The 25,347-nt window shown below is 39.4% G+C and overlaps 1 protein-coding gene across 2 annotated transcripts in view; it reads right to left on the bottom strand.

The window, feature by feature from the left end:
- MORC4 (MORC family CW-type zinc finger 4) overlaps positions 1-24,524 on the bottom strand; it is a 51,602-nt gene extending 27,078 nt beyond the window's left edge. Inside the window, exons 1-9 of one of the 2 annotated variants that reach the window (XM_059051373.2) lie at positions 24,133-24,524; positions 23,943-24,015; positions 17,732-17,864; positions 11,944-12,161; positions 11,044-11,191; positions 8,446-8,578; positions 7,983-8,111; positions 4,678-4,797; positions 3,150-3,250 (exon numbers count right to left, since the gene is read on the bottom strand). In XM_059051373.2, coding sequence (XP_058907356.1) covers positions 3,150-3,250; positions 4,678-4,797; positions 7,983-8,111; positions 8,446-8,578; positions 11,044-11,191; positions 11,944-12,161; positions 17,732-17,864; positions 23,943-24,015; positions 24,133-24,234 — 1,157 coding nt within the window. In that variant the 5' untranslated portion in view covers positions 24,235-24,524. The remainder of the gene's footprint in view (positions 1-3,149; positions 3,251-4,677; positions 4,798-7,982; positions 8,112-8,445; positions 8,579-11,043; positions 11,192-11,943; positions 12,162-17,731; positions 17,865-23,942; positions 24,016-24,132) is intronic. The other variant, XM_059051374.2, reaches the window with a different exon arrangement.
- Positions 24,525-25,347: the final 823 nt, after the last annotated feature.

The raw sequence follows: 25,347 nt of genomic DNA, 5'->3' as shown, positions 1-25,347 counted from the left end.
TTAAGGTTACTCATCAGCTGACCTTAAGATAGGAAGAATACCTTGAATTACCAACATAATCATTAAGGGTCCTTAAAAGTGGAAGAGCAAGGCAGAAGAGTCAGAATCAGAGGAGAGTGATGACAGAAGCAAAGTCATCAGAGTGTTATGATGTGATGACCCAACCCACCACTGATGGCTTTGAATATGGATGGAGGATGAGGGCCATGGGCCAAGGAACACTGGCAGCCTCTAAAAGTTGGAAAAGCCAAGGAAACGGATTCTCCCTTAGAGCCTCCAGAAATAAATACAGCCTTGCCAGCACCTTGATATTAGCCCAGTGAGACCTATGATGGACTTCTAACCTACAGAACTCTAAGACAATATACTAGTGTTGTCTTAAGGCACTAAGTTTGTGGTAATTTGTTACGACAGCAACAGAAAACAATTTCTATTGCTTATAGGCAAGAGTCAATATCACTGTATTCCCCTCGAAAATTTTAAACATCCTGTGGCTCCTCTGTGAGTTCATTATGTGCACCTTGGCACACCGTTTGGGAACTGTGGCTCCAGGACAGGGGTCAGCAAACTACAACCTACAGTGGGGCAAATCCGGGCCACTGCCTGTTTTTGTAAACAAAATTGTATTGGACACAGATACCGTTCACTCCTTTACTTATTGTATACGGCTGCTTTCCTACTACAGCAGAATTGAGTAGTAGTGACAGAGACCATCCGGCCCACAAAGCTTAAAATATTTATTCCTGCCCTTTCACAGAAAAATTTGCCAACCCCTGCCCTAGGACAGGGCCATACTCTATCCATCTGGCTTCACTCCCCTTCACTCTACTTACATCCCCTTATCCCCACTCCCCATATTCTTCCCACTCTGAGTTGCTGTTACTTAGCTCACGCTATAATTCCATCCTGGAATTCCCTTCCCTCCCTTTTCTAAACCTGTATCCTTTAGGCAAATCTTAAGTCATACCTTCTACCTAAAACCTTCCCTATCTGTTCTATCAGGGAATGTTTCCTATACCATACCACTTAGTTTTGATTGATCAAACAGCAAGTTTATTGCTCTCTAAACTGTTTCGTGTCTGTGACAATCCGTCATTACAATTACACTGTGAGCTCCTCAAAGACAGCAACCATGTCTCGAATTTCTCTGGAAAACTCCACAAAGTGTAGCCACTGTGCCATGTACCAGTGAGGTGTTCACTTAGTATGCGTTGACTGCATTTCTTTAGCTGAAATTCACTCTAAAAATGTTATAAGTTCGAGCCCTGATTAGTTGTAGCTAAAGTCTGATATCTACAACTATTAAAAGTGATATTACAAATGATTTATTTGTAGACATTCCGGCAGTATGATGGCTGGTATCTCTTATCGCGGTTTTGAAATGTATAATAAATACTCTTAGGATGAGTTTGTGATAGCAGACAACCTTCTCAAATCGCCCTCTCAAATTCCCTTATATTTTATTTTATTTTATTTTTTTAACTAAAGACTTTTTTCATTTAACATAAAATAAATTGAGTAAAAAGGGAAATGATGCCAGAATTGGGATGAGTTATGCAAATTTATTACCCTCAGAAGACTCTGTATGCAGGATAGTATACTAGTTTTCTGTTTTTAATAAAATGTGTAGCAGATATTAAGCTACTTAAGCCAGAAGTCCCATATGTTTAGCTGAATAAACCTCCTCTCTGTGACGGCTTAAGAGGATGTTACATAATTTTTAATATCTAACATTTGGATTTCACAAATCTTAACTATTTGGTTAAACACCAGAAGTTCTCTATTCCTTTCACTCAATAGAAATAGAATGACTTGCCTCTGAGACTTTCGTCATACTGATGTCATTTCTAAACTTTCACTCTTGTGAGTCAAGTCCTAGTCAAAGATATCCATTATGTGCCAGACTCATATTTAAAAGACCATTTTACTTCATCTAAGGGCAGGTAGTTATTATAATCACTGAGTGGCCCGAGTGACCAAGAACCAATTACCTTGAAATTAATCTGGAGTTGTCATCCAAATAGTTCTCTGTCAAATACTAAACCTAAAATTCTTATGGTTTCATATAAATTAAGGTACAACATTTAACTAATTTTATTACAGTTTTGGACACAAAACAAGAGAGATTTGGGGAAGTACTTTTCCCCCACTCTAAGAAAAGATTTGCCACTGAGATTTCTAGAAAAATGACACCAAATGTCCTCATGCCTTCTTTCTCCATCCTCCCAGAACACCCTTTGCCCTTTCAAATACTTCCCTGTGCTTAGAATGTCCTCCCCCTCTTCATCCACCTAGCAAACTCCAATTTTTTCTTGAAGTTTAAGCTCAAACATATTCTGCTCTATAAATTCCTTTAGGCATATTTAAAGCTTCTTCCCATTTGGAATACATCCCCCATTAAAGCAATTATTCTATAGGTATTTAAGTTTCTTATTTACATATATCTCATCCCATTTGTTCATAGGCATCAAGGATTCTTAACTTTCATTCTTATGTCCCTAATACCTGGCACATAGGAGATATCTCACAATACTTGATGAAAGAAGGAATGTATGATCCATCCCTCCCCACAAGTTTTAAAACAAACTATTATATCCTGGCTTTAACAACTCCATTCTTTGCCTCCTAAAAATATCCTTGCTGGTTCAGCCTCAATGTCAAGTTCCTTTCTGATTCTTTATTGGTCTTACCTATTAAATCTAGATGCTTCCGCAAAAACACACAATTTTCCTGCTGCTCCAATACTTTCCTCTCAATCTGTTCACTGGCTTCAAGGAAATCTTTTGGAACAAACTTCAAACTGCAGCTTTCCCCACAACATATTCAATAACTTCAGATCCACTCATCTCTTTTCATTAAGATCAATTCCAAGGCTCTTTGTTTCACCAAAGTATTTTACTAAATAACCCTTATGCTCTTTCCCTAATTTTTAAAGTTAAGGTTTATTTCAGTTGGGCTCCATATATCATATATCAGTAAGCTTTTAATTTAAAAATAAAATCATTTTATCTCTAATCTTGGAAAATAGATTTGAAAGGATTCTCAATTAACTTATCTGGCTAGTTTTTAGAGATGATTTTAGAGGTTTCAGAGAATAGAATCATATCTGAACAAACCATCAGAAACACCTCAGGTTGGGAGTGACTCACCGGTACTCCTTGGTGTACTCAAAGTCTTGTTTGTTGTAGGCAGGTTTTAAGAAATTGCACTCAATGACTCCAATTACTCCCACACCTTCTCCATGAGTTGGCTTACAAGAAAAATATTAATTTCAACACTTACATTACTGTTGACTGCCTGGAGGCACTTCCTTTTGATTCTAAACAATAATAGAAAGGTTACATAACGTTCACGGGCAAGGAGAGGCCAGTAATATCTAGAGAAACACTGAGAATGTACTCCAATAGACTGCAAGTATTACAATGAACTGGAACCTCTGGCAAATTACAGGGCAGAGATTTTCAAACTGTGATCCATAGATTTCCTAGGATTTTCCAGGGATTAATAGCCTTCTCTACTTCACCCACACTACCTCCACTTCCATCTGTTTTATATTACGGGACTGCCAGAAGATTTCACTTGAACAAAGAATGACAATGCTAAAAAAAATCAAGGTTATATACTTCTGTTCTAGGGAACTAAAACCAAACTCCATCTGAAAAAAATTTAAGGATGCTATATAAATCACACTCCATTAAAATAAACCATTTTTATATATGTATGCCACCAAACAACTGCTAAAGAGAGTCAGACTTGCAGTATTATTAATTACAAGTTGATACAAGAGATTTTTGGATTTAAAATCATTTTTGCATACTTTAATGGAAGAAACTGAGTCAGAGTATAATTAAACTGGCAAACAAACAAGCTGTATAAAGATGATATAACAATGAAAAGCAAAATAGGCTGAAAACTAGCTCTCCTGGGTCATATGTAACTTTGTCCTACTGTGTAATATAAAGTAGTTTATCATTCTTTGTGCTTTAGCAATCTTATCTGTAAAATAGGAATGAATGGGATACTTGTGGATATTACTACGTTAAGTTGTCATCAAAATTTTAAGATGATGGTAATATTTGTATAGTTCAGTTATAGAACTGAACAGTTATAGTTATTATACTTTTGCACAATTTTCCCATTTAAATCTCTCAACCCTGCAAATTGTAAGGTAGGCAGAGCAAGTAAAATTACTATCGTTGTTTCCATTTTACAGGTAAGGAAATTGAGCCTCAGAGAAATTAAACAATGTAGCCAAGATTACATGGCTTTTAGGTGGAAAAGTCAGGCCTCAAATCCTGGTCATAAACCACTGCATTTTATACATCTTCCACGATGCCTTACTGTCTCCCCAAGAAAATGGAAAGAGCTACCTCAAACATTAATAAACTTACACGCATGGCAGATTTGCTGGTGCTCTAAATTCTACCTCTTATTAACAGCTACCTAGAAAATGAATTCAGTAAAACTCCTGGGTTGATTGACATCTATGAAGAATGAGAAGTAGAAAGAGCTTTTGAACACAAGACAGCTCACTAGTAACACAGAATTCCAGGATCAGATTTAACAACTGTCTCAAGATGAGTAAAAAGCCATTCATTAGTCTATCCCTTTTGCAAAATTTAAATCCTCTTCCTACTCTTTTCAGCCTTCTATGACAAAGAAGCATTAACTACTCACCTTCACCTGGCATCCCACCTTCTCAAAAGACTTTATGAGGCGGTTGTTATGATACATCATTACTCCAAACTGGTTATTATTCTTGCAAGAGAACCCAAAAGTTATTTTCACCTGCTTATTCTGAGAAGAAAATCATTAAGGAGACAAACACCAGGAGCTTTAGCACACAAAATTTTGCACTATATTACAGCAAAAAACATCAAACACCATCAAACACCACTGTATGTAAACCGGTATAACCTTTCTAGAAGGCAATTTAAAAATTGGTAGCAATAGCTTTAAAAATATTCTTAACCTTTGAACAAGTAATTGTCTTTCAGGAATGTATCCTACAGAAACAGTCAGAGAAGACCATAAAGGTTTATGAGTTACAGAAATTTATCAGTGATTTATAATGGCTAAGAAAACATAAATAATTTAGATGTTTGACAATAAGGGAATGACTAAGTAAATGTTGGTGTATCCACATGGTCTGTTATGCAGCTCTTAAAATTATGTCTTTGCAAAGTATTTGGGAACATTAGGAAATGTTCAGAACAAGTACCATCTAAAAAATATACTATAAATGTATACATAGAAAAGACTATAAGAAAATATATCAAAATACCATCAGTGATCTAAAATTTCATAAATCACAAAACGTTTCTTAACCCTTGCTAATTGCTTAATTTGCTGCTAGGCAAGATACATGGTACAACACAAATTCACACAATTACATGCAATAAGGTAAGTCCGGCTAATCATACAAAACACAATGAAAGCAAAACCATGAAGAACAAAAACATTTTTAAAGGTAAAGGACAATAAATAGACCTGTTGTAATATATTTCATGGGAAGAAGTTAACAAGCTTGGATAAATGAAATAAAGAGAACTAAGGATTATACATAAAACATGAATAACTTATGAGTTTTTAGCAACTCCTATTTGATTTAAAAATCAAGCTAATAGTGTGAGAAAGATAAAGGAGATAGAGAAACTGAGATTTTCATTAAAACAAATACTAAGAAATCTTCATGTCCAAATGAGTTAAATGAAAACTTATTTCTGTTACTTTTTCAAAAACTGATCTCCATTACCCCCTCTAAGTAATAATCTACTTGCATCAAATCCATGTGACAAGTGGGTCAAGTATGATATGAAGACATGATATGAGTGGGTACATAACACAGTAATGTTTGGCTCAGAACATATAATGTTCTGGGCTCCAGAAACTCAAATCAAATCTCAAATAAGACCCTATTCCAATGAAAAAACAAAACAGGGCAAAACTGCCCCAAACAAAAAACCAAAATTCTACACCATAAAATTAACACTTTAAAGATAAAGGTAGGGCTTCCCTGGTGGCGCAGTGGTTGAGAATCCACCTGCCGATGCAGGGGCCACGGGTTTGTGCCCCGGTCTGGGAAGATCCTACATGCCGTGGAGCGGCTGGGCCCGTGAGCCATGGCCACTGAGCCTGCGTGTCCGGAACCTGTGCTCTGCAACGGGAGAGGCCACACAGTAAGAGGCCCACGTACCGCAAAAAAAAAAAAAATAATAATAAAATAAATAAATAAATAAATAAAGATAAAGGTAGTAAAATTCTTTGTTGTGTACTTTTAAATTCTAAATTATGGGGTGGAAGTACACTGGGGTAGGAGATTCTCCAAATTAGAATAAGGAGAAAGGACAAGAGGAGAGAAGAAGCCTTTGATAACTGAACTGAGGAATAAATAAGTCAGCATCAGTAATCTTTTCCCTCAGTGACTTTAGGGGAAATTTTATTAGAAGTTTCATTTTACTCATGCCTATAGTGAATTCGTTTAGCCCAAATTCTAATAGGGAAAGGTAACCAGTTTAATGGGAAGGGAGGTTGAGAAGAGCTCAGATACATACAGAATGCATGCATAGGAGGTACCCTGACAGAAACCCACAGAAGAAAGAAGCTGGAGGTAGAAATGTGGTATATCCTGAAACAGTAGTTGAAAGGCACTTCTTTAGACTGGCTCTGTTAAACCTATGGCACTAAGATTCTAGCTACATACAGTGATATTATAACTAATTTACCTACAGATGCTAACAATGTTAGCTCTGGCTTTGTTAAGTTGGGCTTGTTTAGGGCTTTAAAAAAACTTTCCCAGTAGACAAGGGTTGTGTTCTTCAAAAGGAGAAAATCAATCTGCTTATGAGTAACAACCATATGGCTATTTAAAAAGGGAACGGGGGCTTCCCTGGTGGCGCAGTGGTTGAGAATCCGCCTGCCGATGCAGGGGATACGGGTTCGTGCCCCGGTCCAGGAAGATCCCACATGCCGCGGAGCGGCTGGGTCCGTGAGCCATGGCTGCTGAGCCTGTGCGTCCGGAGCCTGTGCTCCGCAACGGGAGAGGCCACAACAGTGAGAGGCCCGCGTACCACCAAAAAAAATAAAAATAAAAAGGGAACGGCATTTTCTAATTTTTGGTCAGGGGAATAAAGACAAAGTAAGCTAGATAATGACTTTGATAAAGCAAATAGAGTGTGAACATGTTTCTTGGGCCAAGAGCTGAGCTTATTACTAGCAAATAAATTACAAGAGCAATTCTTCATAACTGCTTATGAACTCTCACCCTTTCAAAGACTTTTTTGACCCCAAAATCCATCAACAAAGATGGACCTAATTTCCAAAGCTCATCTTAAGATTTCAAGTGTCTGAAATCCATTCCCAGGGCAATGGGGCAGGGTGGAGGGTAGAAGTGAAAATGAGTAATTACTTCTCTGAGTGGCTGCCACTATGAGAAGTACCAAGAAATCCATGTCAAATCTGTTGAAGATTTATCTCACCCTAGAAAATCAACTTCTAATTTCCAATCTCCTAACTTTTATCAACATAAGTCTGGACTTGTTACAGCAAAAATCATAGTATGTCCAAAAGATGAACAAGTTCTAGTCAACATTTTGCTTATTTCAATCAATGTAATATATATATAACAAAATTCCAGTACAAACCAAACAGTGTGAATCATTCCTTATAGCAGAGATTCTCAAACCTGGCTATTCATTTAAATAAATAAATATTTCTTATTAAAAAAAGAGATTTCAGAATCTACTGAACCAGAATCTCTAAAGTCTCAGGATGCTGTATTATTTTAATAATTTCCAGTTGATTTCTGATAAAATTGGCACACAGATTGGCAATCAAGAAATACCTCCTTAGATACCTAAATTAGGGTTTGTACTGTAACATGCATTTTTGAATTAGAAAAGGAAAGGTTTCTGTTTTTCTGTGCCAACTTGGAAATCTAATCCTGAAACAAAGAGGTCAGCTTCATGTAGTTGTAAGGATACTGTGAAGGTAGGTTTATATATATCATATCCTACATTGGCCAGGCTCTTGGCAATCATCTGGGTAGTCACCTTCTTTTGACGCAGAAAAATTTTCATTCGTGGCTTCATATATAGAATGCCACAAAATGCCTATGGAACAGTGAAGGGAAAGTTATTATACACAATATTGCCAATTCTACTGACATCCCTGTTGCTACCATCTACTGACTGCTAGCAACTGAGATCTAATCTGGGCAAATATTTGACTCAGTTTCTATACCTTGTTATTCTAAATCAACTACCACACTAAGTGCTGCTAACTATATTAGCTACATTGTTTCAGTGGAGACAGTGAAAAGGAATCCTAGCATAGAGTCAAAAGGTTGTCATCTTTATATAACTAAAGTGAGATCTTGTTTTATAATATTTTCATGTTACAGGATATCTTACCTCTCATTGTTGAAGAAAAACCACTCTTACTCACCCGTAAAGAATACTCTGTTTCTGGCAGCTCAGAGGTAATGCCACCAGTCTCTTTTTCTTCTGTGCCAAAGTCTGATACCAGGATATCATACTGATCTGTATCAAAGTCCAACTCAGACTTTCCATCTTTATTTCTGGGTAAAAGAGACAAGTACCAATCTAACAAAAACTGGCTCCAAAGGACAAAAATGCACTAGGAACCCAAGAGAAAAGAAACAACATGAGCCAAAACTCAGATACCTATTTCTTTCCCTGACTACCAATTCAAAGGAACTACACATTACTTGCTTTGAAGATCACACAAATCTACTAAGTTTCATAGAGGTGTGATACCAAGCACAGAAGGAAAGGAAAAAAAAGGAAGGTGGGAATGTCTGTGATCTGATAAATCAAATGGATGCCAGCTATCCTCGAGGCAGGATCTTAAAACAGATCCCAACTTTCTGGGTATTGCTGGGTAGGTCATTCAATATCATTTCCCCCAAATGAATAGATAGATGAATCAAAACCTACTCTTTCTAACTTTAGCAATAGTATAAGGACTACTAAGATTTCCCCAGATCTAATTCTATTTCTTAGAAGGAAAAAAAAGGTTGTGGCAGAAACAGCATATACTTGTTAGTCTTCTAGAATTATCATTTGAATATAATAGTACTCGTGCTTCCCTGGTGGCGCAGTGGTTGAGAGTCCGCCTGCCGATGCAGGGGACACGGGTTTGCGCCCGGTCCGGGAAGATCCCACATGCCAGGGAGCAGCTGGGCCCGTGAGCCGTGGCCGCTGAGCCTGCGCGTCCAGAGCCTGTGCTCCGCAACGGGAGAGGCCACAACAGTGAGAGGCCCGCGTACCGCAAAAAAACCCAAAATAATAATAATAGTACTCATATTGTTTTCCTTAGGACCACTTCTTCTCATAATCCCTTTGGGTCACTTAAACATGGTCCATTCCAAGACCCTGGGCTACATCACTAACAACTGCCAGGGAGAAAAGGCAAGACCTATCTTTGTTACTGGAAAAAAATGTAAAACAAATGATGGGTTACAGAGAAAAAATACACATCAGAACAATGGTCCCCCGAATTTGTTCTGTGGAACAGCAGTCCCCCAAGATATGCTTAAATAAGAAATAAAGAGATAAATAAAGCCTGTATAATCAAATAAAATTGAGAAACAATTCCTGGCTCCCAGAGCCACCTCAAGCTCTAGGGATACCTCCCTCATACTGGAGGTTTCAGAAGCTCAGAGCTGCTGTGTTGAAAATGTAGCTCCTTCTTCAGGGCTGAACCAGAACCACTATGATACATATCCTGTATAAAGCTCATGTCACTATAATAGTATATCCTGTATTTTGCAGGATAATCCTGACTCTTGCTACCCCACCCCACTCTAACGCATGTGCTCTGAGGAGATTCCCTGCCCTCTCTGGTGCTCATCATTCACCATCCAAGGAAAGGAGGTCTGGAGAAACATTTTTTTTTTGAAATTGGGAAACACTGCATTCTACATTGCTCTTTTAAACGTTTTCAATGTATTTTGAAATAACATTAGCATATTAAAGCCTCGGAGAAGTCCTGCAATAAAGCAACATGGTAAGCTTTGTTTAAGCCAGCTTTTTCCAAAGTTATTGGACCATAGAATCCTTTATATATATAACACCTAGTACCATATAACTGAGAAACAATATACAAAGAAAAGTCTGCTTATTGTGTTTAAATCACTGGAAATGGCTCATGAAAATGATCCTTTATAATATAACTTATATTACTTGAGGTTTTCGCAGTAGAACACAGGAAGATGTAAATTACCTTACTTTTTTTTCTTTTTAATTGAAAGTACTTTCTATATAAACCAGCATGGTTTTTATCTAAGTTTTACCCAACTAAGAAATGAGGCAAAATACTTGACCTATGGAGAAAAAAGAAGAATGAATATATCTGATACTCTGTTCTATTAAACATAAGAGTAACACCTCTATTTTATATTAAAGATTTTTAGGTTTCAGTGGACACTGTGTTCCATTTAACATGACAAAGTTAAACAAATGACATATCCCAAAGTATTTCTAGGTTATTTTATTAGCTCTAAATACATGACCTGAAGCCAGCTTCATTATAGTTCAAATGTATCTGCTTCGAAGATTTTTCCACTTCTAATCCAGCTACTCTGAAAACAGTAATACAGAGGTCCTTATTATTTAAAGATCGTGTTGTGCTTTGTTACCCTAATTTCTCTTTCTCTTACTTCATTTTCACTGTCAAATAGGTAAAATAACTATCATTGACCTATCTCAAAACAGTGTCCATCAATATAAAATAGATATTTATAATGGATTCTGAAGATTTTACAATAATGTTGAACTGTCTTGATGGTAATAGCTTCAGGATATGTATGTGGGTCTCCACCTTATCAAGCGCCACGTTTTACCAATAAGAAGCACTGTCTCAAACACAGCTGTGGTTCTAAGAAAGTTAAGGACAGGTGTGCAATGATATACAAACATGTATCAAAATTTATCTCCTCTGCTTCTCTAGAGCGATTTATTAAAATATGCTTCATGATATTGCTTTTGCTTATTAGAATCTCTCACTCTTGGAATACTATACCTGCGGATGTTCCAAATGAGAACACGAGTGCCTTTTTTGCCTGGGATGGCATCAAACTGGGACAGCAGGTCATTTTCACTGTTGAAAATTGAATAGTTCAAGATGGCTTCTAGGCTGGGCAAGGAATCCTCAGTAATAATCATTTTTTGTAAAACCAAGTATAGTCAAAGAAAAAGTAATACCTTAAGAAGATGCTATCAGTCAGGAAGATCTGCCTTTTGGGTTGCCCATTTAGACAAAATATAGACATACAGATATAAAGCATGGGCATTACTGCTACAGAAGAAAGGAAAGGGGGGAAATGCAGAAAGGTTGTGGAGACAAAAACCGAAATCAGTTACGCCTGCAGAATATAGCTTCAAAGATATAATGTAAATTAAGACAGTCCTATACTTAAGAAATAGTTCAAAGGCTGAATTTTTCAACTCTTTGGAAGCAATGGGTTCAAACTTTATTGCTATACTGCCTGCGTAAAGACACCTGGTGTCTAACAGAAATAATAGCTTGTCCAGGTATAGAAAAGTGAGCTATTCAGCTGTCAGATAAGCTGATAAATAGTATGTTTCTAGAAGAGTGACGCAAATGTAACTACCCTTAGGGAAAAAAAAAGAGAAGGCCCTAGGGAACTTTACCACAGGAGTGGTGGGAGCGGGGAGATAGTATATAGATCAAATTGCCTAACAGTGAAAACTGCAATATAATTCTAAGATTCTGTCAATGATCCATTTATTTTAAAAATATTTAATAGGGTGAAATTCCAGTTAAATTTAAGATACCTGAATACCTCTTTAAATATGAAAACTTTTGATAGCTGGATTCGACCTGTAGAAAGAGGTTTCTATCAGAATAGTCAGATTAGACTAATTTTTAACTAACATTTTCCATTTCCAGAAAGGATATTGTTTTGCTGGTTGAATGGAACAATTGGTACAATAACTGCTTGGGCCTGGACACATTCCAGATAGGTCTGTGATAGGAGTCCAACAGTGAGAGTACCCCCATTCTTGGTGAAGACAAGAGCGTCCTTTCCTAGTCGCATGGAGCCTGACTTGAAACCATTACCAAAGACCCCGATGGGACACTGGCTCTTCTTTATTACTTTATCTGTAAAGCCAAAGCTGTAATTACACAAGAAAAAAGAAATCAGAAAGGTAAAAAGCATCCTAAGATAGGTAGGCAGAATGTCTGGTTTTCAAATGAAGAATACTTATAAAAAGTCCTTCCTTTTTTCTTCCTTTTGGTATTTCTATGCAAAATTATTAAGTTAAAAACATAGGAAATAACTACAGGGTAATGGGACTGATTTTCCTGAGTGGTCTGTGTGTACAAAAACGCTTCTGCTACATTAGAGTCACACTTTATAAATGTAAAGGTGGCCTCTTTTCACTCAGAGAGAGAGCTGGAGAAGGCCATGGGGCAGCTGCCTTTCTTGTCTAGATAAAATAGCTGTGATTGCTAATAGTAAAGTTAGGGGAAGATGAAAAGGGTGGTTATCTCAGAGTACACCCTAGAGAGGAAAACAAGAGTCCCAGATAACTGGCACTAGCACTAGTCAGAGGTACTAGGCGAGGCATTCCTAACCTGGTCATATCACTCTCTAGAAATCTGAAAGTCAGAGGTTATATATCTTGACAATTTCAACTATTCACTCAAAGGATAACACTTCCAGTTCTGACCCTCTGCTCCATCTGCTGTGACAGTTCATTGGAATGTGGCCAAGGGATAAAAATAGGTAGTTCTGCCTGTGAATATCAGCAAACAGCTGCAGTATAAAGTCTCCCTTGTTTTATTAAGGGTCTTTCACCGAGCCACCTCAACGATCTCTGTAGCCCCTTATGATCAGCTTAATCTGGGAGCCAGATCCTTTCCCTTTCTTATATTTTCCATTCAAACACACAACAAAATGACCGAACCAAAAAAAATTAAAGATATGAAATCTAGAAAATGATTATTATCTTCATGTATCTTCTCTCATTACAAATGAAACTAATTTTTTAAGGATTAGTTCTCTCTAGATGGACTAAGTTTACAATGTTGTACACTACCATTCATTCAATAAATATTTACTGAGTACCTACTATGTGCTGTGCATCATGCTAAGCACTGGAGACACAACTGTTAGTAAAAGAGACATGGTTCTTGCCCTCATGGTTTACAGTCTAAGGAAGGATTTCGTATATTACAGATTAGATGCTTCTCCAACATCAATAAAATAGATATTCTACCTGCTATGGCTGAGCAGCTTGGCCTTGGCTCTTATTCTTTTAATTGGGTTGAGGTGCCTGATTTCTACTTCCTTGAGGTCAGGGTTTGTGTTCACTTCCTGAGGAAGGGGGACCACCTTTTAATTTTCTATTTCAAAGTGTTAAACGATAACACCATTGTGTCCCTCTAGAGTAGACACTTTATAGGAGCTTGTGTATCCAACAAATAAATCCAACCACATAAAAAGGTAATTTCTAGGACAGTAGTTCCTTTGAAAATACCAAATACCAAAAGAGCATTGAGCTTCTGCAGTCTATGGGTCTTAGCATTCCAGGAAGTAAACTTAAAGAAGTTGGTAAGATTCAGGCATTCCTTTTCCTCCTGTGGAAGAATTACCTAAAAACGATAGGGTCGTTAGGAGGGTTAAATGATACACTGTATGTACAATATATTATAACTTATAAAGTAGTATTCAAACTATAATTTTAAACTAACTCTAGAATTCATTCTGAGAATTGTCATGTGCTATCCTCTACCTCTACTTGAGATCTAATGTCATATCTAAAACTCAGGGCTCTTCATAAACAGTAATGTTACCTACCATGTGAAATGGATCTATAAGGTTATTTGGACTTAAACCTACTCTAATGCCACCAAAGCTTCAATTAGGTGCTCAAGGGAAAGTGGTGAAAATAGGGAGACTATATTACTCCCTTAATTTCCTTACCTTTCCTGCCTGTTCTGCCATCTAGCATCTCTTTTTTCCTCTGTAACTATAAACTTTCATTGTGTTATGGTTTTGGGAGACTAAATGACTATATAAGGTTGAGAAGATAAGTAGTGGGGCAGGGCCAGAGCCAGAAATGGAAAAGGATGAGAATAATGAGATGAGAGGAGCTGGAAGCTCAGTATGTTGGTGTTGTTATGTTACCCTTAACTCTTCCTGTGTGTTCTTTTATTCCACTTGCATTCCCATATTAGGTATTCTGTTTAACTGAAAATCGCAGAATAGATGCCAGATACCAATCAAATAACTACCTAATATAAAAGCCTTCACAATAAATAACAGAATTGTAGGAATGTATCTTATATAGTTTGGTTAGACAGGTGGTTTCTCTTCATTAAGTAAGTCTTATTCTATCCTCTCGTGTAATAGACAACGGTGTTTACACACCAAGGGGGCTCTTTGAGTGGAATCCAGGAAAATAGCAGCTTCCTCACAAGTTCCTTAAAATGTCAAGATTCTAGAATCTAGAGGGGTAAATTTAAATTGGGACTCTGATCAATGAAGAAAAAACCTTAGCAAATTCATGGACATAAAAGGGCAGGTACTGCTGTTCCCTAAATATACTGGTGATGTAATAATATGTCATATAAAATAATGAAAGAATGCTAAGCACACTGTTATTCTCTGGCTGTTGTTTTAGAAGAACAGACCTACTAGGAAATGCACTTCTGATCAGAGGTAGCAAATACCTTCAATCCATGGATCTGTGGCTGCTTTTAATCTTTGACCTTTAAGAGAGGTTTTCCAAATTGCTGAAAAAGGCAGCTGAATATATAGAATAGTTGGTTCACACACTATCCCCATAAGCTAAAGAGAATTAATTGTGGACCTTAAAGGAATTTAATGATAGACTTTTTCTTTTAACTTGATTTTCATGGGATTCTGCATTTATGGGATAAACTGTTGTTTCAGTTACATAACTATTTTATTAGCCTGAAAATATAAGAGTAGCATAAAAAGTTGGAAAATGTGAATAAGATTATAACAAATGTTACAGGTCAAATAGAATTTCTGTAGGCTTAATAATTTTGCATAGTTACCTCTTACTATTTCCAAATACAAAAATAATATGCCTCCAAACCACAAACAGAAAAATTAATATACTTAATAATAATTTTCAAAGTTACCTCTAAAGTTCAACTATTTTAAAACAAATTGTGGTAAGTGGAATCCCTGGCTGGAAGTTAGAATTGGACTAAATAATCTCTTTTAAATAAATGGGACCTTCTAACATATTCAAGTTTATTTTAAGATATGATCAGAAATAAAATCCAACACATATAACTATACATAATCCAGGACTCATTTAAAAATTCTTTAAAATTGAACAGACTTGTGGCTGCCAAGGGGGAGAGGGGTCGGGAAGTATTGGGAGTTTGGGATTAGCAGATGCAAACTATTATATATAGAATGGATGGACAACAAGGTCCTACTGTATAGCACAGGGAACTATATCAATACCCTGTGATAAACCATCATAGAAAAGAATATGAAAAAGAATATATATATATGTATAACTGAGTCACTTTGCTATACAGCAGAAATTAACACATTATAAATCAACTACACTTCAACAAAATTTTTTAAAAATTCTCTGAAATCAATTTTCAAATATGAGGAACAACTGCCCAGCTTCAATTAGTGGAAAACATATTTGGCATGAAAATGTCAAAAAATCCTATGGCTACTGTAGTTCTTGCCTGATTTTGGAGAACAAAACATCCTTCACATCTGAACTCAAATGTCATTTCTTCATGATAGCCTTTTTTAAAAAACATCTTTATTGGAGTATAATTGCTTTACAGTGGTGTGTTAGTTTCTGCTTGATAACGAAGTGGATCAGCTATACATATACCTATATCCCCATATCTCCTCCCTCTTGCGTCTCCCTCCCACCCTCCCTATCCCACCCCTCTAGGTGGTCCCAAAGCACCAAGCTGCATGGTAGCCTTTTTTGATTCCACAGACTAGATTAGATCCCTCCACTATATACCCTCATAGAAACTATACTCTTCCTTCATAGCACTTACCACTAGTGGAATAACCTATGTAGTTGTATTACTAGTCAATTATTTTATATCTTTCTCATTAAACTGCCAGCCCCTTGGCAATAAGGATCATGTCTGTCTGGTTCACCACTTTATCTCCAGTGACTCTCACAAAAGTGCTCAGTAAAAATTTGTTGAAACAATCTGGAACAAAAGTTGCTGCAATTATTTCAAAACCATCCTCCTCCTTCCTCTTGCCTTGTAATTGTAAGCACCAAGTCTCACAGATGTAGTTCCACAGACAAAATAGAAGGTAGTAAGATTTGTCGGGCCCACTATTTGACACCCATGTCACCAGGATAAGGTGTGGGGGTAAGGAACCAATAAGAGGATAAGCGATTTTAGAAAAAAAAAAAAACTAGTACATACAGAATTAGACACATAAATATTTTGGTTCCATCCCATCTAAAATCCTTTTTCTTTATATAAAATATTAATGTTAGGAGATAAAAGTGAGGCTATAAGTTTAAAAATAGGGCCAACTCCATACCTTCATCAACATACTGGCTGTATTCTTATCTCACTTCTAGAAGCTTTCCTCAGATATTCTTCTAATTATAAGGATCTGAGACATAAGGTACACAGATTGCTGAGTGGTAAAACATAACCAAATTTATAATTGGTTATGTCCAAATTTCACTTCTTTTCTTTGATGGATCAAAGGGATTTCCCTACAAACAGGGTTATAGAATTAGAATACCTTCAAAGAGAACTACAACCAAATGAATTTTTTTCTGTTTTTATAGTTCAGAGCCCTTTCCCTCCTCCACAGAACCCCTCCACTGGTACTCATGCTTCACATGCTAGTTCAGGAAGCCTCATGGAGAGTAATCAACCTCACCTGCTAAAAAAAGGAAGGGAGAAGGAAGGAGTTGAGGAAACACTCATCTTTTCCTGAGTGATATGTGAAGATGATAAAGTACAAACTTACATTCTTAACTACAAACCTTTCAAAGTAATTAAATGAACTGACAGTGGCAAGAGAAATCTGTTATCACCAGCTTTAGCAGTTAGAAAAGAGAATTTCCTAACCTTGTAATTCTACTGCAAAACTTTCAAAGATTATGTGTATGATGTCCTCTATTTATTTTTCGTGGGGCTTGATTATACCCAGGCATGTTCATGGTTCAATCCATAAATTGTTCCAACGCCAATACTCCTGACCTAAGAGTGAATTTAAGTTAATATAAGTTTGCAAAGGTCTCAGACCGGTGAAGACCTCCAGGTTTTTACCCACGCTGTTCTTCTTGCCTGGACTCTCATCCCTTGCCCCCCTGCTTCTTTACCTCATTGAATTCTACTACTCACCCCTTAGATCTCAGCTTAAATATCATTTCATCTAAGAGGCTTTGCCTGATCTCCCAGATCAGACTGGGCTCCCCTGATGAGTTATCTCATTGCATCCTACACTTTTCTATCATTATACCTATCATTTTTTTGTTATGATTATTGCTTGACTGTCTGAATTGCCAGCTAGACTCTGAGTTCTGTGAGGGCAAGAAGAGTGACTATTTCATAACCTGTGTCCTGGCACATAACAGCTGCTCAATAAATATTTGTTGAATGAATAAAGGGAAAGGAAAATTATGAAGCCTTAAATAGAGTTCATGAACTCAAGACAAGAGAAAAAGAATGAAGACACCTTTACCTGAGCATTCGGTGTAGTTTATGAGGTGTCATCCCACATCCATCATCAGTAAAGGTCAAACAAGATTTATTCTTGACCTCCTCAACATCTATAAAGACCGTCCTGGCGGATACATCTGGATCTACAGCATTATCTGCAAAAGGTAGAAATCTGTGATATTAGATCTCTTTTTCTAATATTCTATTAAAATCTCTAGTTCAGTGCCCCTAAGGCATAGAAACTGTCCTTTATTCCCTTCATGTGAATGTCCCAGAAGGGAGCAGGGAGCATTAATGGTATAGGGAAAAATAGGTATGATGGCAGATGGGTTTATGAAGCTGATTTCTAGATTTCATATGATGACTGATGTGCAATCTGCTTTCTGTCTTCAAACTTCAGAGATTGTGGGAAAAATAACTCCTCCATATACCAAGCATTTTGCTCCATTTTCGTCTCATCACTTCTTGTCTTTTTAGCCACTTTACTGCTCACAAACGTATACAGTAAAGGGTGATTATAGAGAAGAGATGAATCTGCAACTTTGGTACAAATAGATACATACCACACGCATTAGAGTTTATTATGAAGATTTTACTTTTTACTTTTTTTTTACATCACCTCCTCCATTGAAGAACACAGATATTATCACCATCCTTGTTTATAGCCTAAGAGGCACTGAAAGAGTTACAGGTTAAAAACCAAAACACTAACTGCCTGCCTAAATCCCAATGATCGTAGTAAGCATGCTTAGAGGAGTGATTCTGCTTAGGCACTCTGTAATAGTCTTGAAGGTGAGGCTGCTTAACCCTCATTAAATGGAGAACATAGAATTAAAGTAGGAAATATAAATACAGAAAGTTTCACGATTCTTTCTGAGTTAGGTCTTCACAATGGGTTAATTATTTAAGACTCCAAAGACATCCAATATAGCCATATTCTAAGATATGTGCCCTGTCTACAACCCCAGGGGGTGCCATTGTCTAACAGCCACATCTTTTTGCCACATATGCCAGTTTACATAATTGTCATCACTAACACCTGTGGTACTAAAGTCTCATTAGGGCTCACTGGCCCAAGTGGGAGGGCAGTTTGTGCAATCTGTTGGATAGGTTCCATAAGCACTCCTGTCTTTACTAGCTGTTTAATCAAGACAAAGACCTTTCCTTCCACCTGTTTCCCTTTCCCTGGGATCCTACACTGATTTACTGATACCATGTGGCTGGGCTGAGAGATCCGGGTAGGGTTCTGGGTGTATACTCGTCCCACTACCAATGTTCAGATGATGGCATTTCTCTACTGGGAACATCTCTTACAAGCAGGAGAAGTATCGCACATATTCAAAATATCATTTTTTATAACATGATTAACAGTATCAGTTACAACCACTTAAATGTGTGGAATGTCCATCAAATAAAACAAGACATTAATTTCAAGGGCCACAATGGTGTTGCCAGAGTCACTGATAAAGCTGTCACTGATTGTAACCCAAAGTCTTAACAGCAGAAAGGCATCACCGATAGCCCCAGAAGGGGGTTAAAAGGTCTGATATAGTCAATCGTTAAGGACTAGGTGGTGCCAAGCCTTGTGTCACGTGGTAAATCGAGTGGGTCAACTTTTGGCAGGAATTTTAAGTCTGACATGCGATAGTGGCTTTATCAGAAATACAGTGTTTTACTTTGTAATAAGAGGCAGCAGGTTTTTTTCTTTAACTGACAGAAGGATTCAGCATTGTGAAGCTGCCTACATTGTTCCAAGAAACTACTTGGCAAGCAGGCCCTGAATTGTTTTAGACCTATCAATCACTCCTACTGGAAGAAAGCCAAGGCCATTGAGACTGATACCTTTAACTTGTCAACCAACAGGACATCATTTCTACTTTGAAAACTTTGGACATAGAGGAATTTTTTTCTAACACTTCATGAACATTCACAATTCAAACATATAATACATATCAATTCCAATTCTGCATTTATAAAACTGTACATTCAATGAACCAGCTTGCAGGCGTCACTTTTATTTTCTCCTTTTTTACTGTAAATTTCACCCAAACTTTACTAGGTACATTTTTACAGAAACATACCAAAGAGTTTTAATACAGGCATTTCAGGAGTTACAAGGTAACTGCCAGGAGCAGCTAGACATTTTATCTCCTTGGCTGGAAACGGGTGGAGTACGGGGTGGCATGCCAGAGGCCAGGGTCAGCTGAAGCAGCAGGGAAAGAGAGATCAGCAGACAGGCTAGCAGCAGCAAGCACAGCTTTGCACTTACTTTCAGTTTTAAGTGGCCTTTCACTTGGCCTCAACAAATGAAATTATAATAATAACAGATTGGCCTCAATAAATGAACTTATAATAATAAGGCACCAATCTGGTGGCTGGTTTCAACCTTACCTATTGCTGCTTAACCTTCCAAAAATTTATCAACACGTAGCATATGCTATCAAATCCTAGGGAACCTATCTTCTCCCATGGCCCAGCCCATCTAGCCTGTGAACAGGCAGGGCAGTGAGAGAACCCCTATTCCTCTCCCTTCACCCACCACTTAGGTGAGAGGGTAACAGGGAAGACCCAAATCTGACTCCATGTTGGATCTGTTTCTTTTACTTTAACCTTTTCTTTCCTCTGCTTTTGTTCACTAAAAGGATACTGTCTATACACAATGGCCTGCCTGGGGAACCCTGCCTCTCTGCCTGAATGTTAAACCAAAGTGCCTTTGTTCAGGGAAGCATCCTGACCCAGTCCACCTGTGGATGGCTGCAAGAAAGAAGAAATTAACACATCCCTTGCCCGAGGCTGGCCATTCCAGAGGATATTTGCAAAACCTATGGCCTTTTTACTTTACCTCTTCATCTCCTCCCTACTTCTGTTCTATAAAAGATACTGGCATCCAAACCTTGATAAGATGGTTCTTTTGACACCCTAGTCCGCCATCTTCTCGGTCTGCCAGCTTTCCGAATAAAGTCATATTCCTTGTCTCAACACCTCGTCTCCTGATTCACTGGCCTGTTGTGCAGTGAGCAGGGCGAGCTTGGACTTGGTAACAAGAGCTACACTACCAGATCCTGGGATGTCTTTATTCCCTAACCTGGCCCACACAATCTCATGTGCTACCAGATCCCAGTAATCTTATCTCTCGTAACCTGGCCCATGCTACCCTCAGTGGGAGGACTCTAACTTCCCTTACCCACCACTTAGGCAAGAGCATGAGAAACCAGACCCCAGGGACTCTATCTTATCCCCTAACCATCTGACCCCTGATCTTCTAAAAGAGCATTGTAACTGAAGCTTCATAGCTCATCATAACCCGGGAAGCAATGAGAAAGTGTCCCATGACAGAATCCTTGGAGAGACAGGATGGCGAGTGGGAGATGGCTTTGACGCAGAGCTTCCTCCCATGCCATCCTGTTGCAGGGGAATGGCCTATGAGGATCCTGCAAGGTTGTCAGGGCCAAGCTGCAGCCCTACAGACATCCTGCAAGTATCTAACACTGTTCTTGTCTAAAATTAAGGTCATCATCTTCTGATACAAGGCTATTCTTCTTCCTCTGTTCTCTCTCTCTCTCTCTCTCTCTCTCTCTCTCTTTCACACACACACACACACACACACACACACACACACACACACACACACACAGTGTCAGCATTCAAATAACCACAAGTTTGAAATTTCAAAGTCATTTTTTGTCCTCCCTCTCTCTTACCCTACACATCCTTAGGCTCTCTTACACCTTGCTATTGAATATTACTATTCCCATCGACACTTTCTTAGTTTACAGAGTTTATTCCCTCTCATCTGGATTATTTTGATAACCTCCTACCTCATCTTTCAAAGCCACGTCTCTCTTTTCTCCAATTCATCTTACACAACGCTGCAAGATTAACTTTCCTGAAGCACAGCTCTAATCATGACATTCTCTTGCTCAGAAAACTTCAGATTAAAAGCTCAGATACCCAAGCCTCCCAGTCACATTTTAGTCCCAGCCCACCTTCATAACTTCATTCCGCTCTTGGTACTTGGAGTAAAAAAGTCTGTGTTTGAGCCCTGGGTCTGCCACTTACTAAACACATAATCTTGGAAAAGTCAATTAAATTCTCTGAGCCTCTGTATTCTTATCTGCAGGATGATAATAATAATAATGATGCCATCATTATTATAATGATGCCATCATTATTATAATGATGATGATGATGATGATGATGCCATCTATCCCAAAAGGTATAGTTTAAAATGTATTTATGAAAGCTCTTATGTAAACTCTCTAAGGACCTATAGCTTTGACTATTCATGAACTCCATGCTCCAATTAAACTCAACTACTCAGTATTCTTCATGCCTTTGTTCATGCAGTTGTTCCTTTTGCCTGGAATGCCCTCCCCTCCCCACACTCATATCCACATGTCCCAATCCTTCAAATCTCAGCTCAAATGTCACCTCTTCTCCAAAGCCTTTCCTAAATCTCCTCTTCCTGGTAAGCTGGAAGTCATCCCTCCTTCCTCTGAACTCCCACAGCACCCAATGTGTCTATCTTTGCAGATATATCACTTTCTATTTTGCAGTTATACAAAGAATAAACCTTCTGTACATGTTTTGTCTCCCCTACTAGAAGATGAACCTATGTTGTATTCATTTTTGTACCCACCACAGTGGCCTTGCCCACAGTGAGTGCTCAATAAATATTTAGCGAATGAATGGTTCACCAGAAAATTAATGCATAAGTGGAGGAGAAAACTATGAAGGAAAACCTAAAATGAAAGCTTCGGATTACCTGTTAACACTTTGCTCTCCCTTTTCCCTATTATTAATATGACCACAAATAGTTGTGATTTGGTTTTAAAATCTGTGTGTTTGTATGTATGTGTGCAGGGATGTGTGCGTATGTTTTGATATATAATACACATGTATACTTGCACTTATACGGGTCAGCTTAGGCTAGAATTAGGTTAAGTTAATACTTAAGGCAAAAATCATATATATTCAAAATTACAAATGGAACACTTTTAAAATCACCCATAAAGTTCAGTACACAGTACAGCATAGGTGCATATGGTTTTGCACAGTGCCACTGTGAGGGAACAACACATTTCTGTCTCTCATTTCCCACTAAGCAAATTGTTACTTTTTCCTCTCTTTTTTGTAAGTTACATGCACTTAGATCTCATTCCACTGTGAGTTTCCCTCAAGGCATGGTGCAAAACCTTAAAAATACAGTCCCTGTTCTCTAGGATTCAAAACGTGGCAATGTCACTTTTCCCCCTTCACCTTCTAATGAACATACATATTGTGAGCATTCTGTGTTATGGTCAAACTAATCATCAAAGCTCCCCATCACCCTTCCAAATAACTCTTCTGACCATCTCCTCCTGCTGCCCACTGACTTCTCGCCCAAGGCAATCCACACTGCATGGCCACAACGATAGCTTAAGTTGTAACTGGGGCTCATCTGGGGAGCTTTGAAACCATTTTCAAGATTTTGTTCTGTGCTACCTTGCCCCATAAACATCTCTCCCTAATTTCAGCTTTTGAAACATTTGCAATGTGCTGCATTTTGTCCAGGAATGTTTTTCTTCTTTGCTTTCCACACAGTATTTAGCACACTGCTGCAAAAGCTGGTGTACTTGGCTTCAAGGGATCAACTGAAAACGCTTTAAAAGCAAACATCGGTGGAGCGAGAGGTTAAGTGCTCAGTATTCATTCCAGCGGTGTGAGGGCGCTCGTGGACCGCGGACCCAGCCCTCCGCAGTCGCAGGGAGCCAAATGCACTCGTGTCATCTCTTAAGAGATGTCCCATCATTCCCAGACTCTCTGGTCCCAAAAGTTAAATAACTCCGTCTTCCAGACCTTTCTTCATGCCCCTTTGCTAGCTTGGAGTCCTCCGTCTGTCGCCGGCCCCCGTGGAGCCCAGCTGCCTCAGAGCACAATATTTTTATGCATCTCCTTTTGATTATTAACTAAGCTATCCTAAAGTGCCCGGAACATCACGAGCCAGAGAGAAAAACCACACGGGAGTCCTAACTCCTAGGACACACCTTGTTTCTTCAGCTTAATCCGCGGAACCTCGTCCCTGGCGACACAGCCGACCCCCTCCTCCGCCTGCGGAGCCGGGGCCGGTCCCGACGCCCCCACCCCAGCCCCGGCCCGCCCCGCGTGGCTCCGCACATTCCTCTCGCGTCCGCGGCACCACGTTGGCACCGCTGCCTCGGGCGATCGCGGCCAGGCCCGCCCTCGCCACTCACCTAGCAGCTCCGCGATGGCACTGAAGGGTCGCGTGTGGCTGCTGGAGTTGCTCTGTAGGTAGCGGGGGCTCATCTGGGGGCGAGAGAAGTCCCGTCCCGCGTGAGGCCTCGGCCCGCCGGACCCTCCCCGCGCGCCCCCCACAGCCCCGGGACCCGCGCGCGCGTCCGCCCCCTCGGGCCCCCGACCTACCGTGCTCAGGCGGATCCCAAAGGCCTGAGGGCCGCCGCCCGGCCGGGCCAGCGCGCTGCCCGGCGCGCCAGGGCCCGCGGGGGCCCCTCGGTACAGGAGCATTTTTTTGGCCGCCACGATACTCGTTTGCCGCCGCCGGACTCCTCGCCCGGCCGTCCCGGACTGGCTCTCGCTCGCTACCGCTCGCAGCTGGCGGCGGCCGTCCGGGACTGGCCCTCGCTCGCTCCCACCCGCAGCTGGCGGAGGCGGGGCGCGCTCCAGCCACCTGTCCGGGGCGGGAGGGGTGAGGCCGGCAGCGCCGCGCGGTGGCCCCGCCCTGTCAGCACCTCTCCCGACCCGCCGACTGCTGGGCCGGCCGCAGGGCCGTACAGAAATATGGCGACCTCCTGACAGCCGCTCCTTGATCCCCGCCCCTAATTAATTCTTGGCGTTTGCCATAGGCCAGGCCGCCGAGCGGGAAAGCGCGGGGGGAGGGGGCGGACGCGTGGGGAGGGGCGGGAATGAGGCGAGGGGAGGGAGAGGGTGAAGGGATTTCTGGAACAGAGTCCCAGTTAGGCGGTATGACTAACGGGCAGGATAAGACAAGTCTTACAAGTTCTAAAGACTATAGTTTTGCTATCTGGGGAGATAGCAGGCTCGCGTGATGGGAAAGCATTCGGACTATTTTGCCTCAAATGCCTCCAGAAACAGCCAGAACTTTCCAGAAGGCAATTGGCAAATCAACTTCAAAGCTTTGCAAGCATGCGGGGAGGCTGTTTATAAAAGGAGAAATTGGAATGCACTTAAATACCCCAAAGTAGGGAATGGGTTAGGTTATGCAGTATCCGTAAAATGGAATACTATGCAGTTCTTAAAGGCCGTATTTGTGGATGAAAATTTTTTCATGTGGAAAATATTCATGAGGGAATTAAGGAAACAGGAGGTCACCACATATTGTGTAACGTGATACCTTTTTTATTGGAAAAACAAGTACATTTATACATAAATATGCATACACACTCTCTCTCTCTCACACACACACACACACACACACACACACACACACACACACACACACACCCTACAATGAGAAACACCTGAAATGATATATTTCAAGATGATATCTCCAGGTCTGGAATTATGAAATTTTTCCCTTTTTTTTTCTTGTTTGTATTTTCTAGTTTTTGTACTATTAAACATACTTTGATTACAGAGAAGAGATTTTTATTTTTTTAA

The sequence above is a fragment of the Kogia breviceps genome, chromosome X (assembly GCF_026419965.1).
Source record: "Kogia breviceps isolate mKogBre1 chromosome X, mKogBre1 haplotype 1, whole genome shotgun sequence".
Classification (NCBI taxonomy): domain Eukaryota; kingdom Metazoa; phylum Chordata; class Mammalia; order Artiodactyla; family Physeteridae; genus Kogia; species Kogia breviceps.
The sequence above is the reverse complement of the archived record's forward strand: the minus strand, read 5'-3'. Positions and strand labels throughout refer to the sequence as shown.